Source organism: Boleophthalmus pectinirostris, unplaced genomic scaffold (genome assembly GCF_026225935.1).
Source record: "Boleophthalmus pectinirostris isolate CB_2022bp ecotype Guang Dong unplaced genomic scaffold, ASM2622593v1 HiC_scaffold_8, whole genome shotgun sequence".
NCBI lineage: Eukaryota > Metazoa > Chordata > Actinopteri > Gobiiformes > Gobiidae > Boleophthalmus > Boleophthalmus pectinirostris.
This window is the reverse complement of record NW_026571515.1, coordinates 20,229,056-20,251,904: the sequence shown is the minus strand read 5'-3', so window position 1 is coordinate 20,251,904 and position 22,849 is coordinate 20,229,056. Positions and strand designations below refer to the sequence as shown.

At 37.8% G+C, this 22,849-nt stretch overlaps 1 protein-coding gene across 13 annotated transcripts; it reads left to right on the top strand.

Annotated features, from left to right (window-relative positions):
* The first annotated feature begins 60 nt into the window (after positions 1 to 60).
* On the top strand, positions 61 to 22,094 carry ralgapb (Ral GTPase activating protein non-catalytic subunit beta). 13 transcript variants are annotated; one of them, XM_020922311.2, is made up of 32 exons: positions 61 to 205; positions 1,019 to 1,239; positions 3,976 to 4,178; positions 4,276 to 4,442; positions 4,811 to 4,997; positions 6,080 to 6,211; positions 6,842 to 7,020; positions 7,657 to 7,725; positions 8,146 to 8,297; positions 8,966 to 9,203; positions 10,849 to 11,050; positions 11,663 to 11,830; positions 11,915 to 12,029; positions 12,892 to 13,039; positions 13,117 to 13,181; positions 13,296 to 13,440; positions 14,323 to 14,444; positions 14,606 to 14,788; positions 14,871 to 15,019; positions 15,141 to 15,328; positions 15,416 to 15,519; positions 15,834 to 15,989; positions 16,065 to 16,121; positions 17,407 to 17,616; positions 18,146 to 18,304; positions 18,391 to 18,559; positions 18,633 to 18,755; positions 18,831 to 18,967; positions 19,049 to 19,157; positions 19,239 to 19,317; positions 19,665 to 19,813; positions 20,262 to 22,094. In XM_020922311.2, the coding sequence occupies exons 2-32, from the start codon at positions 1,063 to 1,065 to the stop codon at positions 20,453 to 20,455; spliced, it is 4,635 nt and encodes a 1,544-aa protein (XP_020777970.1). In that variant the 5' UTR covers positions 61 to 205; positions 1,019 to 1,062; the 3' UTR covers positions 20,456 to 22,094. The 13 variants fall into 13 exon arrangements, with proteins under 13 accessions (XP_020777970.1, XP_020777968.1, XP_020777969.1 ...); XM_020922309.2 differs by having other exon boundaries at positions 14,314 to 14,444; positions 15,837 to 15,989; XM_020922310.2 differs by having other exon boundaries at positions 14,314 to 14,444; positions 18,636 to 18,755.
* The last annotated feature ends 755 nt before the right edge of the window (positions 22,095 to 22,849 follow it).

The window sequence follows — 22,849 nt, the reverse complement described above, 5'->3', positions numbered from 1 at the left end:
AGCATGCCTCCAAGAGGGGGCGCAGTGCACAGTCCCTTCCTGTTTCCCATTAGCCCGTAAGCAGCACATACACTGTGGGCAGCACTCTCCACTATCCAAGCCTTGACATTGCGAAGATGGAGGCTGTTATGGTCTAGAGCAGGATAACGAAAAGCTATTCGCAAGTTTCCAAGCTCTGTTATGACAACATTTCCAACGTGTCCAGGTAAAATGTAGCTCCTGATTTTAGAGCAAACATATAAACGTCAGGACCCGGCAAAGTTAATAGTTAGCCCGTATGACAGGAGATTTGCTAATGTCAACCTGCAGGCTAGCCAGCATTAGCTGTGCTAATAGGCTAGCAACTATACCACGTAGATAAAAACAGCTTATATTTAAGATCACGAGACGCCATGTATTTTTGACAGCCGCCTGACAGCTACATGTACAAGATGTGGTGCTGTTTATGCCTTGGATTAGCCGATGAAACACGGTCATCTTGCATGTTGTCGTATAAACACAGGCTAGCATAAGCTAGCTTTCCATTTCCCCGAACCGTTTCCTGGTTTTGCTTCGTCGGGTTGTCATTAGATTTGAGTTTCAGTAGCGTTTGTTATTGTTTTTATGCGTCACATCAATGACTGTATCGTTTTCCTCACAAATCAAGCACTATGCTGTGTGATTTTGTAGAATGTTATTGAATGTGATTACTGTACAAGTTACTGCAGTACTAGATAAACACGAGCCTGTCAGTTTGTCTGGAGATCATTCCCAAACACTTTCATTATTATTACCAATATCCATACTTATTATTAACACACACTCCTAACCACGTAGCGTGTCACTGTTGCACGTACAATCCACTCAAAGAGGCATTTCCCTCAAACTGTTTTTGAACACGCTAATAGCAGCCCTAACTATATTATCCATATGTTGCCAACTTTACAGCAACCCTTTAAACAGTATGATAAAACGACAAATTGCAATGTGTGAAATGGCTGTATTTAGTTGTTGTGAAGTGCTGATGTGGTGTGTACAGGTGGAGGCAGGAGGTGTGAGTAGAGTACACCTGACATCAGCAGCATGTACTCGGAGTGGCGCTCCCTTCAGCTGGTGGTGCAAAGTGACCAGAGCAACCTCAGCGTTCTGCACACCTACCCGCCCACTGTGGGCACAGAGGTGGCCAATGCTGTGGTCAAGCCTCTGGGCACGGCTGTAAGCCCTGTAGCCACTGACAACATCCTCAAGACTGACAAGGAGGTAAGAAAGAACCTTACTTTAACATGAATATTTAACTTTGCTGTAGGCCAGTGCTGCCAAGCCCTACAGGACACTTACTGCACTATTCTCTGAGTTATGGTATAATGTTTCCTCATCACAAACACCCCTGGAGTTGCTTTGTTTCATTCAAACATGTTTAACACACAAACCCTGCACATTTTGTCTGAATTCTTCCTCTATTCCACCTTGTGATGTCATGTGGTAATAAAGGAAGTGCTGTGTTTTTAAACTCCATACACCTTCATTAGAATCACTGGGATAATTTCAGACCTAAAATTGACCATCTCTAAAACTAAACTAAACTAAACTAAAACTAAAAACTAAACTAAACTAAAGGAGTAGTTAACTTGAAAACTACTCCTTCATGACACCACAGCAGAACAGACCAGAACAGAGCATTCTGTAATGTAGACAGACTAATAATAAAGGGTTTCACAAACATGTGTGAATGAAACAAAACAGTAATTCAAATTTTTGAGGAGGTAACAACATAATAACATGACTTGCAGCACACAGGAATTAATTTTGTGTAATACAGGACCTTTAAAATGAATGCTCCTAGTTTTGAGGCTATTGTTATGTCCTCCTTCATGCCAACATATAATACTGATATTTTGTTGGTTTCAGAATGTTTACTTTTGTTAGAAGGTTATCCACATGGCTCAAAGCAGGCCGGAGATTTCAACTGACAACATGAGTGTGGAGTGACGAAAATTAAGCTTTTGGTGATGCCGGGCAAGTGTGTGAGATACAGCATTGCTTTGGTCAGGACTTTGTGGCAGGTGTTGAAAGATATATGAAACGATAGTTGTTAAAATTTGTATTACTTAAAAATTGTAGCCACTAATAAAATAAAATAAAATAAATAAATAAAAATCTAATTGAGCAAGATGATGGATATATAAAATTCTGATATTGTGATTTTTTTTTTATGTGTATTGGTTCGTCTAAAAGTTTAATCAAATGCAAATATGAAAACACATCTTTAGAACTGGCCTTTAAAATCTTGTCTAGGTGTGTAATTGGATATGTGCCAGAGTACATAGAAATATCTTCCCTTTGTCAATACCATTGGAACAGGTAATCTTCAGCACATCATAATTATGTTGGTAGTTATTAATGGGAGTACATAAGGAAGGGAGCAGTTTGCATTATTTTGATGAATGTGGTTGTTTGCGGAAGTCATCAGATGATCATTATAGAAACAAAGATGGACTACACAACCAAGAAAACTGATTAATATTCAACTAATGGCTATTAAATATATGAGAGAGTCCTATAATACCAATATCCATGCTCATTACCGCACTTTTCATTAAGTTTGAAAACGTTAATAACAGCCCCAAGTATTTTATTCTTATGTTAATAATCTTACAGCAACCCCTTTAACAATATGAAACTACCGCAAACTGAAATGTGAAGGCATTAGAGGAGCATTATATTCCATGTTATACATTGTTTGGGGCTCAGAGCCTGGCAGAAGACACTACGCAATTATGACCATGGACAATGTTAGATAAGCATTTAGAAGAAATCTTTCCAATAGCACTGGACTCTGGTTACCTCGCCAACCGCATGTTTTGACAAAACTTTACAAAGACGAGAAAATCTGGAGCTGTGTCACATCTCTCCGGTTCCAGAGGGCGTGATTGAGAGGTGGAAGTACATGGTACATTTTTTACAGAATCAATAAATGAAGTGCCAAACTTTTAACTTATCTCAGGTAAAAGAAGTTCTGAATAAAATGAGAATTTTGGAGAGTATTTGAAAGAAAGACATGTGCGGCTGTGGTTGAATGGATGTGTTGGTGGTTCCTGGTGGTGGCGGCAGAGGAGGAGTCCAAGGAGAGTCAAGGATGATAGTGTAGAGGAAGATGAAGAGGCAGAGGAAGAGGGTAATGTCAGTTGGGTGATGACGTGTAGGTAGGCGTGGCACAAGGTGTGCAACAGATGAGGTAACTGAAGAGTTGGTTTAAATAGAAAAGGGTGGATAAGGATTAGCAACAGTGTGGCTGTATCCAGATTATGCTCTGAGGATTTTCTGATGTAGGTGAGGCTGGAGTTTGTGAGGATGGTGATTGGATGATGCCTTCCAGGCTATACTTAGGTTGGTTTAATATAATATAGTATAATCTTTTAATTATTTTGGTGCTGCTGTTGTCCAAAGTATTGGACAATACAAATACTAAATAATTATTTTGTATTTGTACTGTAGTATTTGTATTGTAGTAATAGTATGCTAAAGCAAATACAAATGAATACTAAAACTATCAGAACTATATACTTATTTGAGCAGGTATTGATACAAAAACACAGGACAGGACAGCAATGAACCTTTCCTGAATAGCTTTAGAAAGATCTTGAGCAAAGATCTATGAGAGCAAGAATAAGAAAGAGCACATGAACTAGTGCTCTCCCATAGACCACTATGCTACCTACCTAGATGACTGAGGGACTAGACAGATATAAAACCGCATAGTAATTTAAAAGAAAGTACTATGATTTAATATTGAAAATGACATTCAAGAGTATTTTTTGACATTGTGGTATTTCAAACCTATTGAGTATTGAGTCTATTCCTTTTGTATTGTATTCATTATCCAGAATTTTAGTGTATTGTGTAGATTATTATCGCAAAAGTAAATGTGTTAAAGCAAAACATTTTAAAACCAAGTTCCAGAGTCAAGGTGAACAATGGAAAAACGTTGTGTTTCAGGTGAAATGGACCATGGAGGTACTCTGTTACGGCCTCACCCTGCCCTTAGAGGGCGAAACAGTCAAACTGTGCGTGGACGTGTACACAGACTGGATGATGGCCCTGGTCTCTCCCAGAGACTCCATGCCTCAGCCTGTGATCAAAGAGCCCAATATGTACGTCCAGCTCATTCTCAAACATCTCTACAATGTCTTTGTACCAAGGTATGGCACTCTTCAGATTGTTTAGTTTGAAATTCTACACCTTAGCTATGGCTCTTGACTTTGTTTTTGTAACCTTTCACCTACTCTCCTCCTGTAGACCTGAGCAGCACAGCCTAAACCACATCAGACTGTGCCAGCAGGTCCTAACTGCAGTCCAAAAACTGGCCCGCGAGTCTGTTTCCATGGTGAGGGAAACATGGGAGGTGCTGCTTCTCTTTCTGCTGCGCATCAATGACACATTACTTGCACCACCCACTATTGGAGGTAAATAGCAATATATTCTGGATGAACTTTATTTGATACATCTACAAATATTTGGTCTGTTAGTCAAGAAACATGTTAAACTCTAAGCTGCTGAAGTACAGACCTCATTGAATATTGCTCATCCATATTTTAAGATTTACAAAGAATATTAAAAAGATTAAAATGCAAATTATTGGATTCTGCTTTTCTTGTTTTATTTGAGTTGTTTTGGTTCTTCTTGCTTTATTTGTTTATGTGGTGTTAGATGTGCATTGCTCTTGTTAATTATTAATTTATATGTTGTTGCTGAAGAACAGTGCAGCCTGTCTAACTATTCTAGCTAAAATCATTCTAACAGTATAATATATCCCCTCTAATGTTTTCTTTAGTTGGCGTGGCTGAAAAACTGGCAGAAAAACTCATGGCAGTGCTGTTTGAGGTGTGGCTGTTGGCATGTGCCCGCTGCTTCCCCACACCGCCATATTGGAAGACGGCAAGAGAGATGCTCGCCAACTGGAGACATCACCCTCCTGTGGTAGAGCAGTGGAGCAGGGTGGCCTCTGCTCTTACCTCCAGGTTGGGCCACAATACACTGTACTTTCTTTAAATATAATATACAGTGAAAAGTTTTGCTATCATTAGGAAGAAAGGAGTAGGTGCTAATAAGCAATTGCGTCAGTCTGCTCCTTATGCACTACGCATGCTTCTGTGTACCAAATAAACTAAACAAAAAAAACAAACAAAAAAACTGAAGGGCTTGAAGACAGGGCAACCTTTTTAATGCCACACAAAATGTATTAAACAAAAAATATAAAATTACAATGTTTTATGGTTGCAGAAAAGCATAATACTTAATCTACGTTTAACCCTTTATATATTTATTTGCTCGATCAATGCTGTACATCATTGACATGTAGCTGTCTTTTAAGCTCATTTGTTATGTAAACTCTAGGAGGCACACTTATACTCATACTGTGTGAACTACAAACATCTTTGCTCTGGACTAGTTCATTTGATGCCCACATATAAGAAATAAATAAATCAGTTTCTTTTACACAAATCTAATTTGAATGTATTGACTAAACTGAGATTTACTAAACTATAAAGGCCTGTATTGGTATTATTCTTATATCTGATTAGCTTTTTATGCGTGTTAAGATACTTTGTAGTCAAATCATGCTGGGAGTGTTCTGTAATGCATTTCTATTGGCTGAATGTTCAGCAGTTTCTATGGTGATGCAATGCACATTAACAAACACAGACAAAAATGTTTGTCTGAAAACTCCAAAAAAAACTAACAAAATGGATTTAAACAACACATTTTCAGCAGCCCGTGATTAATACCGATGTTCATTATCCTATTTAAGTGTCAACGAAGAGGTGACCAACTGAAGGATAATATTTGTGAATTTTATGTTTTTAGAGTCTTGTTTAACAGCACACATCTCAGCTGTTGTAGCTCCAATCAATCTCTTTCTGATCAGATTGTGTTAAAATTAAGATCAGACTAGGTCTAACTTGAGTAACAGAGCTTCGAACAGAACAGTGCTTTCGGTTAGCATTATATTCCCAGGGAATATTGACAACATCAGATATGGTGAATGGTGTTATATGATGTTCTGAATATGCAAATTAATAATTTTGTCTACTTTGTTAAGACTTTTGAGGTTCACACACGGACCAACATTCCCACCGTTCAAAGTCCCGGATGAGGATGCTAACCTGATTCCATTAGAGATGGACGATGACTGTGTGGCCCAAACATGGTACCGCTTCCTTCACATGCTCAGGTACAAATATCAGAATTTGTTGCTACCTCACCCTGGTTACCTTACCCTACCTTGTTTTGTCACAGTGTTCAGGAAGAGACACAGGTTTGATGTTAGAAACTAAAAACTCTCAACTGTTCCTCATACAACACTTCCTCATGTCCTGTAACTACTTCCCAGTGGCTTTACAGAAATATCTCACCTGCCATTTCAAAACTGCTTTATCAAAATAAATGAGCATACAGTGAAAATGACAATGCTTATAGTATAAAAACCTACTGTGACAAAGCTTTAAAAAGTGGTCAAAAAGGCACTCTGCTAGTGAAGGTAAAAGCCCTTTATTGCTTACATGGGACAAGCCAACGCGTTTCGACACAATTTGGGCCTTTTTGACTGCTTTGAAACAGCACATTTTTATACCACAAGCATGGTCATTTTTACTGTTTGGTAGCGTTTGAGCCTTGTCCTTGAGAAGAACCTGTTCAGTATTTTCCACAAAGAGAACCCTCCAAGCTCTCACTTTTCCTGTGTTTTATAATTTTTTTTTATATTCATTTAGGAAAAATTGTGTTTTTTACATTTGGAAGTGTCTGCACTTTATTACTACCACTACAATCTTTTGTTAATATAATTTTGCTTTATATTCTTCAGCAACCCAGTGGATTTAAGTAACCCAGCCATTGTGAGCACTACTCCAAAGTTTCAAGAACAGTTCCTGAACTCCAGTGGGATTCCTCATGAAGTAGTACTACATCCATGTCTAAAACAGCTCCCTCAGATCTTCTTCAGGGCTATGAGGGGTGTCAGCTGCTTAGTGGATGCATTCTTGGGTAAGAAAGAGAATGGACAAAAGAGCACATTTGAACACAATCTTCAATAAGTAAGAAAAAAACGATATTGTATGGTTCTGTAATTTAAAATCCTTTACAAAAAGTAGTTTATGGTAATACTGATTAATAATTGAAAGTCTTTAAAGGTCCTGTATTACACAAAATGGATTCTTGTGAGCTTTTAGTCATGTTGGAACATTGTTACCTCATGTAGTGGTGGTCTTCAAGTTAACAGCTACATTTTATCTTTAGTTCAGTAGAGAATGACAATTCCAGGATTGAAATCATTTAAAACTAAATTCTAGTAAGGGTTTATGGAGTTTAAAAAGCATTTTTTACTTGAGAGAACTTATCCTAAACATGCAGGATTTGTTTGTTAAACACGTGTCATAGAAACAAAATACAACTCCAGGTTTATATTTGATGAGGACAAGCAAAAACACAGATCAGAAAATTGCGCAATATGGGCCCTTTAAAGTTTGGCAGTTTCAGACTCAGAGAAAGCACATCCGCTTTCCCTGAATCTGACATCTCTCTGTCAATTGTCTAAATAACTTCCCTTGCATTTCCAAAACTACCACCTCAGTGATGGCGAATAGATCCATGTCGTATGTATTTCTCTGTATTGTCCTGTAGGTGTCTCTGTTGCAAAGAAAGTCGTACGGGAGAGGGTGTTCACTTTCTCTCCATGGCTGCACTCCCATGGTATACACAAATGAACTATTGTTTTTATGAAGCGGGTTTTTGATGGATTGAGCGGTGGTAACATTAACCCTGGTGACTTGTCCCAGATTCCATATTCACACTTTGCAGCAAGATCAACAACTACTGTGGGCTTACAGAAAATCAGTGTCTCTGAAAATATGTCTCTGATTGTGTCTAACAGTTGTCTTGCATGTTTGCCAATGAATGTTTGATCAACTCCTAGATCTTAAATGAAGAGTCATTTCTTTCCTTTGTGTTACAGTTGAATTGGGAACATAACTTTCACTTTTAAGATTTGCCAGTACATGAGGCATGAAAAGTAGTCCTATTTGTTTGAGGCCAATCAGATTTAATGTTGTGTAAATAGAGTGGGGAAAATGAAATTTTCTCAGCTAATTATGCATGTGTTTTTATTGACAGGTATATCACGACCCAGGGCTGACAGTGCCCCGCCCACCCCAGTCAACAGAATGAGCATGTCTCCGCCCCCTTCCATTACCAACACCACTCCCCCTCACAGTCGCAAGCAACGTCATGCAGTGGTCACCAAAACGACAAGCAAGAGCTCAACTGTAAGTCCTTAATTTCTATACCTCAAAACGGCACACGACACAAGTTTAGTTTTGTTTCTGTACTTTCTTGTACTAAGAACATTTAAACAAAAATATGGAAGAGTGGATTCATAATTTACACATTGAACTGATGAAGTTGGAAGTATTAAGAAAGAGTTGTATCGTATCTGTTATATTTTGTATTGTTTGTGAATGCACTGAGGAGTGAAGCTTGGTGCTAAACTTAAAAACTGAGTAAAAAACTACTACATTTCAACCTGGAAAAAGGAAACTAGTTATTAGTATGCTTTATTGAATGAGTTAGCTTTGGCACTCAGACCCAGGCAGAAGATATTGTGATGAAGAGCGTGGCTGATTAGATAATGTGATGTGAGATGAGGCCGGGGAGAGTGAAGTCGAGGATGTGCTGGGAAGGAGGTGGGGCGGGGCACAAGCTGAAGTGGTGTAATTGGGGTTTAAATTGGTCAAAGTGGGCGCTGATTGGAGAAGTGTGGTTAGGGGGGGGGGGTATGGTGATATGACGGCTGAGGAGCAGGTAAACTCTGAAGAGGTAAGGTTAGGTCTTCCAGGCTGAATTTACGCTTGCTCTGTTTGTAGATAAGATTTCACTGATGCTACAGAGCAAAAGGTCTTACTAAGCGCAACAATATCTTACCGTGTTTGTGCAGGCAAGTGGGGCTCAACCAACCAAAGCGTCCCAACAACAGCAGCAACAGCAGCAGCCATCCTCCTCGCCCACACTACTGTCCAGTCCAAACCAGACCAGCTGGGAGTCCCGGCCTCTACCTGCCCCAGCCCGACCAAAAGTCAACAGCATCCTCAACCTGTTTGGACAGTGGCTGTTCGACGCTGCTCTGGTGCACTGTAAGCTCCACAGTGGGCTGAGCAGAGACCCCAGTATGACCGGTAAGCAGCTCACCATGGCTAAGTGCATTCCCTTTGTGCATGGGCAGGTGGGTGTTTTTGTCGCTGGTCATGGTACGTGTTTTTGTGGAGTTTTCTGTGTTTTTATACGTCTGTGTTTTTGGGATGTTTTTTTTTCCTTTTTCACCATTTTATCCTCAGAACAGGCCTTTCTGAGTTGATGGTTTGGATTGATGTGGCCAGACAGACAGATAATTGGCCCAACATTATCAGTAATATTGTATTGTACAAGACATACAGTACATTTGTTATGCCAATATCATAAATCAATATTTTCTTTTGACATTATATTGTAAATTGCATATCAGGCATTTTTTAACAAACCTACTCATTGACTGTCAAAATAATAAAAACATCATCTTTAAACATTCAAGATAATGTCGAGCCAAATAAAATAAGCTAGAGCATGATGAATGACAGATAGGTGTTTTTCCTGAAATCTGACCGTTTTTAAAAGTATATTTCTACAGGTTTAAATAAGTCAACAAGAATAATAAATACACAGTGTCATTTTGGCATCAGATTCCATAGCAACATGCTATATCAATATGATTTTTATTGAAAAAGCAAAAAATTATTAAAGAGGGACAATGGTAACATGGCAAGTTATAAGGTGTCCATTTCTTTTTCTTATTGGTGTAGTGTCCTGCTTGTGTCTACATTGTCTATTGTTAGAGCTTAAGTGATATGAAGGTCACTAGTGAGGGAAAACAAAAATAAAATCACAATTCATGCCTGATTTGAATTGGATCTGCTTTGATTTTGTGTCTCTCCACTATTTCTGTTATCTTGCAGCCTCTTTTATCCAAATTCTCCTTTCTTATAAATCTTGTAAGTAGGAACGGCAGCTTATTTTTCCTCACTTGATTTGCGTTTCTTGACAAATATTCCTGCTTTTGTTTTGTTCATTTGTACCATTGCCATTACTGCCATATTTTAATTTCTTGCCACCATGCCATATAAAATGTTCACCAGCGTTCTCTCTCTTCAAAGGTGATGGAATGGGTTTCACCAACTGACCACATTTTTCAACCATGACAACGCCATCATATTTTGTTTATTTTATTTATTTATTTATTTGTTTGTTTGTTTTTTCATTTATTTATGTTAACATTTTATTTGGGTCATACTAATCCTTATTCTTGAAATCTGTGAGACCCCTATGAGTTCAGCATCAATGTCTTTATCTCTTGTCCACTTATTTAAGTTTATTGGTTTGGTGCCTCGATGCATGATGTGAATGTTTGTAGTATAAGTGACAGTCATATAATTGCTACAGCATGGGAGCTGACACAGGGATTTTGCTTTGTCCATGCAGCAAGAAGTGACTGACATGTTTTATTACCAATCCACCGCACTCTGCTAACGTTAACCCTACGGTGAAGTCGTTGTGTCAGAACTCCCCTTTATTGAATGCTTTTGATCCGTGAGAGTGTGTGTTTGCAGTTTGTCAAGTCTCCTTTTGTGGTAGTAATAAATGTTGCCTGTATGATTTGTAATTGTTATTTTGTGTGCCAAATCGCAGATGCCAGTTATCGGTTTGCCTATACTGAATACATGCATGTTAACAATAGAATGCAGTACAACTTGGGGTGTTTTCATTCTCTGTCTCTGCCATTTTCTGCAGCAATAGCCACACAAGTAGGTCTGGAACTGAGGAGGAAGGGCTCTCAAATGTCCACTGAATCCATGGTGTCCAACCCACTGTTTGATGCCAATGAGTTCCCAGAGAGCTACGAGGCTGGCCGCGCTGAAGCCTGTGGGACCCTCTGCCGTATTTTCTGTAGCAAGAAAACTGGAGAAGACATTTTACCGGTGTATCTCTCCAGGTAATGATACATACATGCAAATGGAGTTTGCAAAAGATTTAAAGGGTCTATATTGCGCTATTTTCTCATCTATGTTATAATATTGTATGTTCCATTAAAAACATACCGGGACTTGTATTTTGTTACACACATGTTTAACACAGAAGTCCTGTATATTTAGACAGTGTTCCTCTCTCAAACGGAAAACACTCTGTTCTATATTGGGATATCATACATCAAGTGTTCTACTGTTTTTAAACTTCATACACCTTCACTAGAATTGTTTGGATAATTTCAACCGCGGAATTGCCAATCTTTACTGAACAAAAGATAAAAGGAGCCTTTAACTTGAAAACTACTACTTCATGACATCAGAAGGTGGAGCAGAGCATTTTGAGCTTTGGGGATGTAGACAGACTAATAATAAAGGGTTACTCAGATGTGTGTGAATGAGACTAAACACAACTCTGATGTTTTTTGTATGTTTTTGATGAGGTAGCAACATTCTAACATGGCTTAAAGAGCACAAGAATCCATTTTGTACAATATAGGTCCATTAAAAATATTTCATGTCAATTAGTTTAAGGTATAAACATTGTATTCATTTATTTATTTATTTTTATTTTTTTTCAGATTCTATATGGTTCTTATTCAAGGACTCCAGATCTCTGACTTCATCTGTAGACCAGTACTAGCCTCAATTATTCTGAACTCCTCCTCCCTCTTCTGCTCTGACCTGAAGGGCATAAATGTGGTTGTGCCCTACTTCATAGCTGCTCTTGAAACTATTGTGCCAGACAGGTCAGTTTTGTTTTCTGTATTCATGAAAATATTTTTGTTTAGACTTTGAACTGAACACTTATATTAAAATACTTTTCCATCTAGGGAGCTATCCAAGTTTAAGATGTATGTAAATCCTACTGATCTGAGGAGAGCCTCCATTAATATCCTACTTGCCATGTTGCCGTTACCACACCACTTTGGGAACATAAAATCAGAGGTAAATGACACAAAGCATGACAATGACATTTTGTTTGATTATAGTAAACCTTGTAATTAGGGCTGAAACATGTTGCTCCATCAGGATGTCCTCAAGAGGCATCACTGTTGCTTCATCTTGGTATAATTCTGTAAACATCTCTTATTTAGATTTTTTTTAGATATTGATACAACTAATTGTTTAATCAAAAATAATAATAGATTAATTATTTAACTACATAATATTTTGTCGCTCGTCAAAAGTTTAAACATTGGACATTAAACATTAATGACATTAAACATATCTTTTGCCATGGTAACAAATAAGTGACGCCATTAGGGCAAGTTACGAGTCAGATCTGTGAAGCAGTGACTCCATTTAATTAAGTAAGAATATATATATATATATATATATATATATATATATATATATATATATATATATATATATATATATATATGTATATATATGTATATATATATATATATATATATATATATGTATGTATATATATATATATATGTGTGTGTGTGTGTGTATATGTGTATATGTATATATATATATATATATATATATATATATATTATATTATATAATATATATATATATATATATATATATATATATATATATATATATATATATATATATATATATATATATATAATATATATAAGTAAGAATATATGTTTTTCAAGGCATCTTTCTCTCATCTTTCTTCTCAATACACCTGTAACTGATTAAATGCAAGGTGATTACATTTAATGCCATAGTGAGGAACATTCCAGGCAAAGCACTAACATCTTATAGTAGCGGAAAGTTACATAGTGCACATTTTAAATTGAAAAAATCAGTCCAAACATGACATTGTGTTGTGCTTCAGGTTCTACTGGAGGGAAAGTTCAATGAGGAGGATGTGTGGCCTCATGACCAGCCAGTGTCTTTTCTATCCTTACGGCTCCGTCTAGTCAACGTCCTCATAGGGGCCCTGCAGACAGAGACTGACCCCACCAACACACAGCTCATCCTGGGTAAGTAACACCTGCTGCTCACTGCACGTATGTCAGTCGGACTTGTTTTTGTTTATTTGAATTTCCTTCTTTTACAGGTGCAATGCTGAATATTGTCCAGGACTCAGCTTTACTGGAGTCTATTGGTGCACAGACTGAAACAGTATGTGTGACGTTTACAACTTATTATGAATAAATATGAGAAATAATTGAGCTTCAGTAATTGCATGTTGTATGTTTGAACCCAAATAGTGATGTAACAAATGTGTGTTGACAGGGGAGCATAGATGGCAGCCATGCGACTGTAAGAAGCCAGAGCCACAGCCGCACCAACAGTGGCATCAGTTATAACAGTGGTGGCAGCACTGAGGCAACCAGCCCCGACACTGAGCGGCCAGCACAAGCTTTACTCCGTGACTATGGTAAGAGTCATATCATATTATACTGCTGGTTGACATGTTTTACACAGTGCAGCTGCATTATGGAAAATAACAATAAAAGGATAAATAACAGCTGTGCTCTTTGTAGCTAACGTGGTTAGAGTGATGTATCGAGCTAAGAAACGCTGGGTAAAATGTCTTTGTAGGTGATGACAAATTATTTTGCTGTGGTGATTTACTTTTACGAGAATCTACTTCATTCCTTTCTTACACTACTGGTCAAAAGTTTTAGAACACCCTAATTTTTCCAATTATATATTGCAATTCCACTTGTGCAAGTCCAATGAATAGCTTGAAATGGTACAAATGTAAGAAGTGAACAGCCAAAGGTAAAAAAAAAAGAAAAAAAACACAAGCCCAAGCTCTGCCAAAACTACCTCAGGATAAAAGAACAAGAGGGCAAACTTGAAAACATGGAGAATCCAGCACAGTCTCCAGACTTAAACCCCATTGAGCTGGTTTTGGGATGTAAACACCAAGCAATCTACAAGTGCCACATATTTATGGGAACATCTGCAACAGACTTGGAAATAACTTTGTGTGTACAGCTCTTATATCTGCCAAAAGTGGCTACTTTCATGAATCAAAAGTTTAGAATACATTTTGGTCAACAGTAAAAAGTAAAACAGTAAAAAAATTGAAAAAGAGTGGTGTTCTAAAACTTGTAGTGTAACTCTTTGAAAGTTGTGCTAAATGGGTTTGCTAATGCTTGTGATAAATTTGTCTGAATTTGCTGATTGGTTTGCGTCTTGTTTGAAGCTCTGAGAAGCTCTAATATGGCAGGGTTGTTGCTTTTTGTCTTGCTTTGCTCTTTTCTCTGCGGTGTTTGGTATTTCGGGGTGTTATATGATCTAGCTCTTGCAGATACGGCAGCAGGCCTGCTGGTACGCAGTATCCACCTCGTCACCCAGAGACTAAACTCTCAGTGGAAGCAAGACATGAGCATTTCACTCGCAGCTCTGGAACTGCTGGCCGGGCTCGCCAAGGTACAGAAAATCAGTGTTCAAAGTATCTGCTTTCTCAACAATACAACATACCTTTTGTTATTAAGATTAATTAATTGAAGATTGTTGTTTATGTGCTATTTATTCTCCTTGCACAATCACATGAAAACAAGATTTTCCACTGTGCTTTCTGTTTTTCTCAGGTGAAGGTGGGAGTTGACTCTGCAGACCGGAAACGAGCCATCAGCTCCATATGCACATATATTGTCTATCAATGTAGCCGTCCTGCTCCTCTTCAGTCCAGAGACCTTCACTCCATGATTGTCGCTGCCTTCCAGTTCCTGTGTGTGTGGCTCACAGAACATCCGGACATGTTGGATGAGAAGGTGCACATCACAGCATAGCCCCTTGATCCTTGGGGTGAAGATTGGCATTTCTAAGTCAACTGACAATATTTTCTTCTTGTAGGACTGTTTGATGGAAGTGTTGGATATTGTGGAGCTTGGCATCTCTGGCAGCAAATCCCGACAGGAAAATGAAGTTAGACATAAAGGGGATAAGGAACACAACCCAGCCTCAATGAGAGTGAAAGATGCTGCTGAAGCCACATTATCCTGGTAAGACTGAACTTAAAGATGTGTCAAAAGTGGTATCTTATCTGCTTATCTGGTATTTGCTTTTTTGACCCTATAACAATCAATCAGTCAAAACATACAATTTTTCATCTTGTCCATCCAGTATCATGCAGGTGTTGGGGGCCTTCCCCTCTCCCAGTGGGCCTGCCTCCACCTGCAGCCTGTTAAATGAAGAAACTCTCATTCGTTATGCCAGACTAAGTGCCACTGGAGCCAGCAACTTCCGCTACTTTGTCCTGGACAACTCTGTGATCCTGGCCACGCTGGAGCAACCTCTTGGGAATGAGCAGAGTCAGTCATTTCTAATCAATATGTTTTGTATATGGTATATACAATATATTGTATATATTGTTTAATGCTTAATTTGTTTCTTGACAGATCCTAGCCCTTCAGTGACTGTGTTGATTCGAGGCACTGCTGGTCGACATGCCTGGACCATGCAGCTTTTCCATCAGCCTAGAGGGGCACGGGCCAATCAGAGGGTGAGATGATACTTCCTGCATTCAATTTGATAGAAAGCAACAGCATTTGTATACTGAATATCTATAGTCTGCTGCTCATTCTGATCACTATAAGCCAAATAGGCTGACAGAGACCTAGTTTAATCTTGCCTTAGTCCTTTATTTTAGTCTATTATTTTTCTCTTAGAATAATAATAATAATAACAACAGCATTTTTTTCTCCATCTATTTATATATGCGTGTGTATTTTGATATACATGAATACAAATGTATGTTGATTTATGCCCCATTAGTACTTTTTTCTTTTAATTTCCATCATATGACATCTTTCGCAGCAGGCGTTTGTTCCAGAGGGTCGTCCAACCCCCAACAATGATGTGGGCATTAAGTACAATGTCAAACAGAGGCCATTTCCTGAAGAGGTGGATAAGATCCCTCTGGTCAAAGCTGATGTCAGTATTCCTGATTTGGATGATATCGTCAGTAAAGAGGTGAGCATTATCAGTTTGGCCCGTTTTCAATGAAAGTACATTAGGAATAATCTTTGTGTTATTAAACAAATATAGGTGTGTTGTTTGGGCTGGCAAGATGATACAAAATATCTGCTGAACAGTTGCCCACACGTGAGTCACTGGAGTTGGGAAGGTTTTTTTGGTGTAGGGGAATTGACCTGGTTAAAAACAAACATACAGTGTTCTCAATGTTTTTAATCCAACACAGCTGCATTTTTTCAGTTACAATTGAACTGAATCCTATCTGTAAATACATAAATAAAAGAACTTAAAAAAGTTGTTGATTTAAGACACTGTACACTAGGGATTGCTGCTGTGATGGGTTGCTCTTGATTTGACATGAACTACACTCACCTGCAACAGAGGAAGTATTATATGTTCTGTTAATATTTGATTATCTAAATGTTTACGTTATAAACAAATTCACTTAGATGTAACACAATGTAGACAAGAAAGTACAGTTTCAGAAGGAAAAGTCAGGTATAGCGCATTAAGATTAGTGTTGTTGTTTTAATGATGTGGGATTGTGTTTACCTTTAGGCTTGGGGGAAAATCCCTGTACTTAATCTTCAGCAGGATTGTTTTAAACCTGTTTGCATTCCTGACCACAGATATATAAGATATTTAAGTCTTAAACACAATTGTGGCTTAGAAAAACAAAAATATGGCTGTTTGTTTTTGCTGCATGTGTGAAAACAAGTAGAGGGTGCTCTTGGAAAAAACAAGGACAAAACAAAATCCGGGCACACCACAGTTGTATCTTATAATGTGGCAGCTGAGTGTATGTTTTAGAAAATAATTTAAATAATAATTTCATTAATTTCCCAGTATATTTCTGTATGGGAAATATCTTTTTGTATTGATACTTTGTAGCTGATGATCAACATTCTCTGGGGGTGTGATGCTAACTGAAGGCACTACTCTGTTAGAAGCTCTCTGTTACTCAAGTTTATAAGACTCAAGACTTTAATCTGAGCTTTGTTTTAACACAATATGAGCCAGAAGAGACTTAATTGAAACTACAATAGGTGAAAGAAAATGTGCTCATAAATAAAAATCTCAAATTACAGTCACAAAATTGCTAGCGTTAGTCTATAGTTTTTCAGTTAGTCTCATGTTTTTGTTGAAAATCAGAGATCTAATAAAAAGGACCTTGAACAATCATAGTGATCACAGGCTCCTGAAAATTAGTTGTTTAAATCCATTTTGCATTTTTTCTTGAGTTTTCAGACAAACTTTTTGACAGTGTGCTAATGTGCGCATTGTGTCTCTACAGTAACTACTGAATATTCCACCATAGAGATACATGTAAAACACCCCTAGCGTGACATCACTGCAAAGTAACAATTCAGCGTTTCCACTACTGCCTTTAATAATCTCCCCTTTTGTCACTTAGCTTGAGGTTCAGCTCGATAAACTGCGTATCGTGATGACCAAGCAGATAGAATATGAACATGCCTTGGAGCGCCACAGCGAGGACGTGTGGAAGTGCAAGCCTTTCCCAGACCCTCAGACGGACTGCAAACCCCCTCCGCCTGCGCAGGAGTTCCAGACGGCACGCCTCTTTCTCTCCCATTTCGGCTTTCTGTCTCTGGAAGCGCTGAAGGTCACTTTAACCAAGGCTTTGTTATACTCTTAAATGCCCTATATTACATAAAATTGACTCTGGATGAATCCATTTTATAATGTTGCTACCTCATAAAAAGCATACCTGGAGTTGTGTTTTGTTTGATTCACACGTTTGAGTAATCCTTTATTATTAGTTTTGTCTACATCTCCACCTTGTGATGTCAAGAAGAAGTTTTCATGTTAACAGCTTCCTTTTACCTTTTTATCAGTAGAGATTGGCAATTTCAGGGCTGAAGCTGAAATGATCCAAAAGATTCTATTGAAGGTGTATGGAGTTTAAAAACACACTTCCTGTATTACTACATTACATCACAAGGTGGAACAGAGCATTTTTCATTTGAGAGAAGTGCGTTAAACATCTGTGAATGAAACAAAACACAACTCCAGATACATTTGTCAGGAAACAGCATTATAAATAAGTATTTTCTGATCTACTAGTATGACGGGCCCTTTAATCGATACCTTTGTCATTGCTAGTTGTCACAAAACGTATCTGGTTTCCATAGGAGCCAAACAACAGTCGTCTACCTCCTCACCTGATTGGCCTGGACTCCTCATTATCAGGGTTTTTCGAGGACATCAGTTACCTGGACCTGCTGCCGTGTCGACCTTTTGACACTGTGTTTATTTTTTATGTGAGAGCTGGACAGAAAAGCAGCCATGAGGTAGGATGACACCACGAAGACAACATAAGATGATTATTTTTGTTTTATCAAGATAAACCCGAACACATTATCTTGCTTTTTTTTAGATTCTTAAAAATGTGGAATCATCTGCAAGTGTCCAGCCCCACTTTTTGGAGTTCTTACTGTCCTTGGGCTGGCCTGTGGACGTAGGACACCATCCGGGGTGGACTGGACATTTGGACACTAGCTGGTCTCTCAACTCGTGTTTAGATGGCAATGATGTGCAGCCAACAGGTAACAGGAAATGGCTGTGTCTTGACCATTGCACTAAAAATAAAATGTGTTAATAAATATGTGTTTTCATCAGAAGACTCCACCCCCCCTGAAGACACTGGAGGTTCAGTGTTCAATGGAGAGAAAAAAGTTCTCTACTATGCTGATGCTCTGACAGAAATCGCCTTTGTGGTCCCATCTTTTAATGAACATTCTGGTTAGTCAATTAAATCTATGTTGATATTAAATAAGCCTAAGCTGTTTGATAAAAAGCTGATCCTTCTCTACACAGAGGAGTCATCTGTACACAGTGACTCCACAGTGGAAGCAGACACTAACTCCGATATAATGCATGGTTTACCGAAGCAACCCAATCTCACACTGGAGCTCTTCCCTAACCATTCAGAAAACCTTGAATCTGTTAAAAAGGTAACTTGAACTCTTGTGTTATCAGTCTTTCTTTTGTGTATTCTGTCAGCTCAAATACATGAGTGTGGACTGTCTTTGCAGCTAAGCCCTCTGGTCAAAACAAAAAGGTCATCAACTGGAAAATCATTCCCAGCTTTGGGACCTGAAACAAAGGTTTTTGTGGTGTGGGTGGAACGCTTTGATGACATTGGTAAGCACATATGTAGTAATGATTGTGTGTGGGCTTCCTTAAGGCCTTTAAACTGTATTTTAAACTATTTGTTTTGTTTAGAAAACTTCCCGCTGACTGATCTTTTGGCGGAAACCAGTACGGGTTTGGAGGCCAGCATGAGCAACAGCACTTCCTGCAGGTATGAAACAAGTGGTTTATAAAGAATACATGTAGAACACTGCAAAAGCAAACCAGCTGCAAAGCAAAACAGGAAGCCTAGCAACACGTGCAGAAAATATGACAGCGCACGGTGTTTACTGCAAAATACAAGGCTTTGCACATTTTTGCATTCCCCTTTTCCTGACTCATTATAAAGCATCTTTTGTTTGTCTGAGCTTGACTGAATTCTTAGCATTTCCTCACTATCAAACTAAAATGATCTTTTATATCTATATGTAATTGGTTGGTAGCATAGACTGTATAGCTATACACAGATATGCCCTTGTTACTGAATATCTCCCTCTGTGTCATGTTTGTCTGGTGCAGGTCAGGTTTATTAGAGAAGGACGTTCCGCTGATTTTCATCCACCCCCTCAAGACTGGGCTCTTCAGGATCAGGCTGCACGGGGCTGTGGGCAAATTTGGCATGGTCATTCCCCTGGTAGACGGCATGGTGGTCAGTCGTCGCGCTTTAGGTACGAGCAATTTGTTTCCTGCTGTACTGTGATTTTAAGTATTTGAGAAATAATAATATAATAACAACAATGTATTTCATTTATAAAAGAGATTACATTTATGTCATGTATTATGTTGTAATTTTTACTTGTAAAAGCTAGTTACTTTATTTTGAACATTATAAAATTTAAGAAAGCAAAGCACATTGTCTGCACACTTGGAAAGACACCCAAAACATGCACATCTAATGAAAAGAAAGAAAAAAAGGTGTTCAAAAAAGAGTATTATATCTACATGATATTTGTCATTACTTACACCATACACTTAAGTACATTCATTATAGTGTCTCTTTACAAACAGAGAACTTAGATGGAGAAAAAAACAAACACACATTACAAATACACACAGGTCTATAATATCTTACCAATATATTGTATGGCACACTTAATATTTACTGTGTTTCTGCAGGTTTTCTTGTTCGTCAGACAGTCATTAACGTGTGTCGGCGGAAGCGCTTGGAAAGTGACTTGTACAACCCTCCTCATGTGAGACGTAAGCAGAAGATTACAGAGATTGTCCAGCGTTACCGCAACAAGCAGCTAGAGCCCGAGTTCTACACCTCACTGTTCTATGAGGTTGGAGATGGACGGCCTCATCTATAACTCCACCCGCCTGCCCTGTCTTGACACTGGCAAACAAACGCACACAACACACATCTTCCCACACATCATTTTCCAAACGCACATCCCATCTCACACACAAGAATCTTTATATTTATATTGTACTATTTTGTTATTTATATGAATACATATATCAACACTGTCTGCCTTTGACTACGAAAGCAAAATGTCAAAAATGCCAAGGTGGAGAAAAGCTACATTTGTATGTTGCAGCCGAGGATTGAAGATTTGAATGGCTGAACTATAACATTGACATTGTGCTTATTAGATTTTTGCTCTAAAAGAGTTTGGCTTGTCTTCAACTGCAATAGTTCCATTGTTGGCCTTCGGAACAGTTTGCCCTTGTAATTCAAGTTTTAGTAACGTCCAAATCTAGATCTAGTAAAGTGAGTCTATGGTTAAATACATTGTCAAATGCGTGGGCTTTTTCAAATTTACCAACAAGTACCGGACAGTTTAATGCTATTACGGAACATTTCAGTCTCCAGCTAAAGTCTTCCTAGTATGAACACATTAGGCCATAGTCGCAGCACTGAGCAACTAATAGAATTGCTGCTTTATATTTGTGTTCTTTTATTATTGTATTGTCAGTATGGCTCCAACACTGTTTCTGTGCCTGTCTGAGTGTCACCATCTCGTCCCATCTACACCACAGTACCATAGATTATGAAAGTAAATGTGGTAAAAGTACCACAACAGTGTAGGATTCTGCCTGCATTTCACACTACATGTTGCAATGAGATGCTGTGACTCATGGCTCGTGTTTAGCATTTACAATTCTTTTTTTTTTATATAATTTATTTGCTATGAAGATATTTTGCATATAGTAACAGCTGGTTCAGTAAAAAAAGTTTCTGAAAATATCTAAATAAATTCATAGCACATTATAACTAAAACACTCAACCAATACAAACTGCATCATACTAAACTAAAGGGTTGTATTTTGGCCCGAGGGTTGGATTTATCTATGAGTTAGGTTCAGTTCAAACACTACAGTACATTTTGCCTTTTATGTGATGCTTTAGTCACTGCTTCACTTGCGTTTACTCACTGTACTCCTGATTCAAGCCCACTGTCTGCCTGTAACAATGTGAACGTATTTACCACAGCAATGGAACAGGGCACTTCTAGTTTCTTTGTTATATTGGAAAAGTCTTAATGCACTGAGCACATTTTATTTTCTATTCCCTTTGGTTACTTTACTTGTCTTTTTGTACTTAAACCCTGCTGAAGGAAGAGTTTTATCTTATGAACTATAAATGAAGAGGCATTGTCGAGTTTTTAACCTATCATGTCTAATTGTGTGACTCACTTTTTATGACTGTGCTTTATGCACATGCCTTTTTGGAAGGAAAGTACATAAAATATGCTTAAAGAACTACATACAATCAGTCATACATTGTATCTTATGTTACTCCATTCATGTTTGATCATATTTAAGGATTTGCCATGTACATACGTGGAGGATAATATGTAAATATATGATGATGTAAGGCATTTAACAGTTGTTGCATTCCTCCAAAATGGCAAGAAACCTTGTATGTATGCTGTTATGTGTGCAGGAAGATCACCATGGTTTTGAATGTAACATGCATCGATTAAAACTATTATTGAAATTTTATACTCTGTCATTGTCAATTTCCTAACATGATCAGTGTGCATTAGGCTTTGATCTGATATGAGATAATTAGCTTGTCTTACTAATTAAATTAGAATAATTCTAACATTATTTATTGATATATCCTGTGTGTGTGCAGCCTATTTGTTTTGTGAAGATAACTCATTTAAACCATCTTACTCACATGTGACAACCACTTTTAAGCATGTGGTAATTAAACTTCACAGGCAAATCATTCAAAAATAAGATGAGTCAAAGACAATTTTGCAAAAACAACAGTTGGTCAATTTCAAACTGTAGCACTTGTTGCTTCCAGCAGGGGGCGACTCTCACAAAGCAGAAGAACACATGATCATGGACGTGCTCTACTTTTTCCAGGTTCGTCGCGCATAAAATTAAATGATTCAGACTGAAATAGTTTGTGAAAAGGTGAGTACAGTCTTAAAAAAATCATACTAAATATACATACAGACTACTGTAACTTGGTGTTCACGTGTTTAGAAGTAGGACAATGGCTAAAAACAAAACAAAACATGCAGCTGTGGGATTTATTTTATTTATTTATTTGTATTTTATATTTATTTATTTTACATATTTTTTTTTTTAAGTTTTGTTAAATGATTAGAGTTTTTCTTAAGCCTATTTTTCTAAACTTCAATTAGGCCAACAAGAAATGCAACACCTTATTCAGTTTAGAGTGAAAATGTTTTTCAATGTTTTACTTTTAAATATCATCTCTTGTTTATATCCCTCTCCGT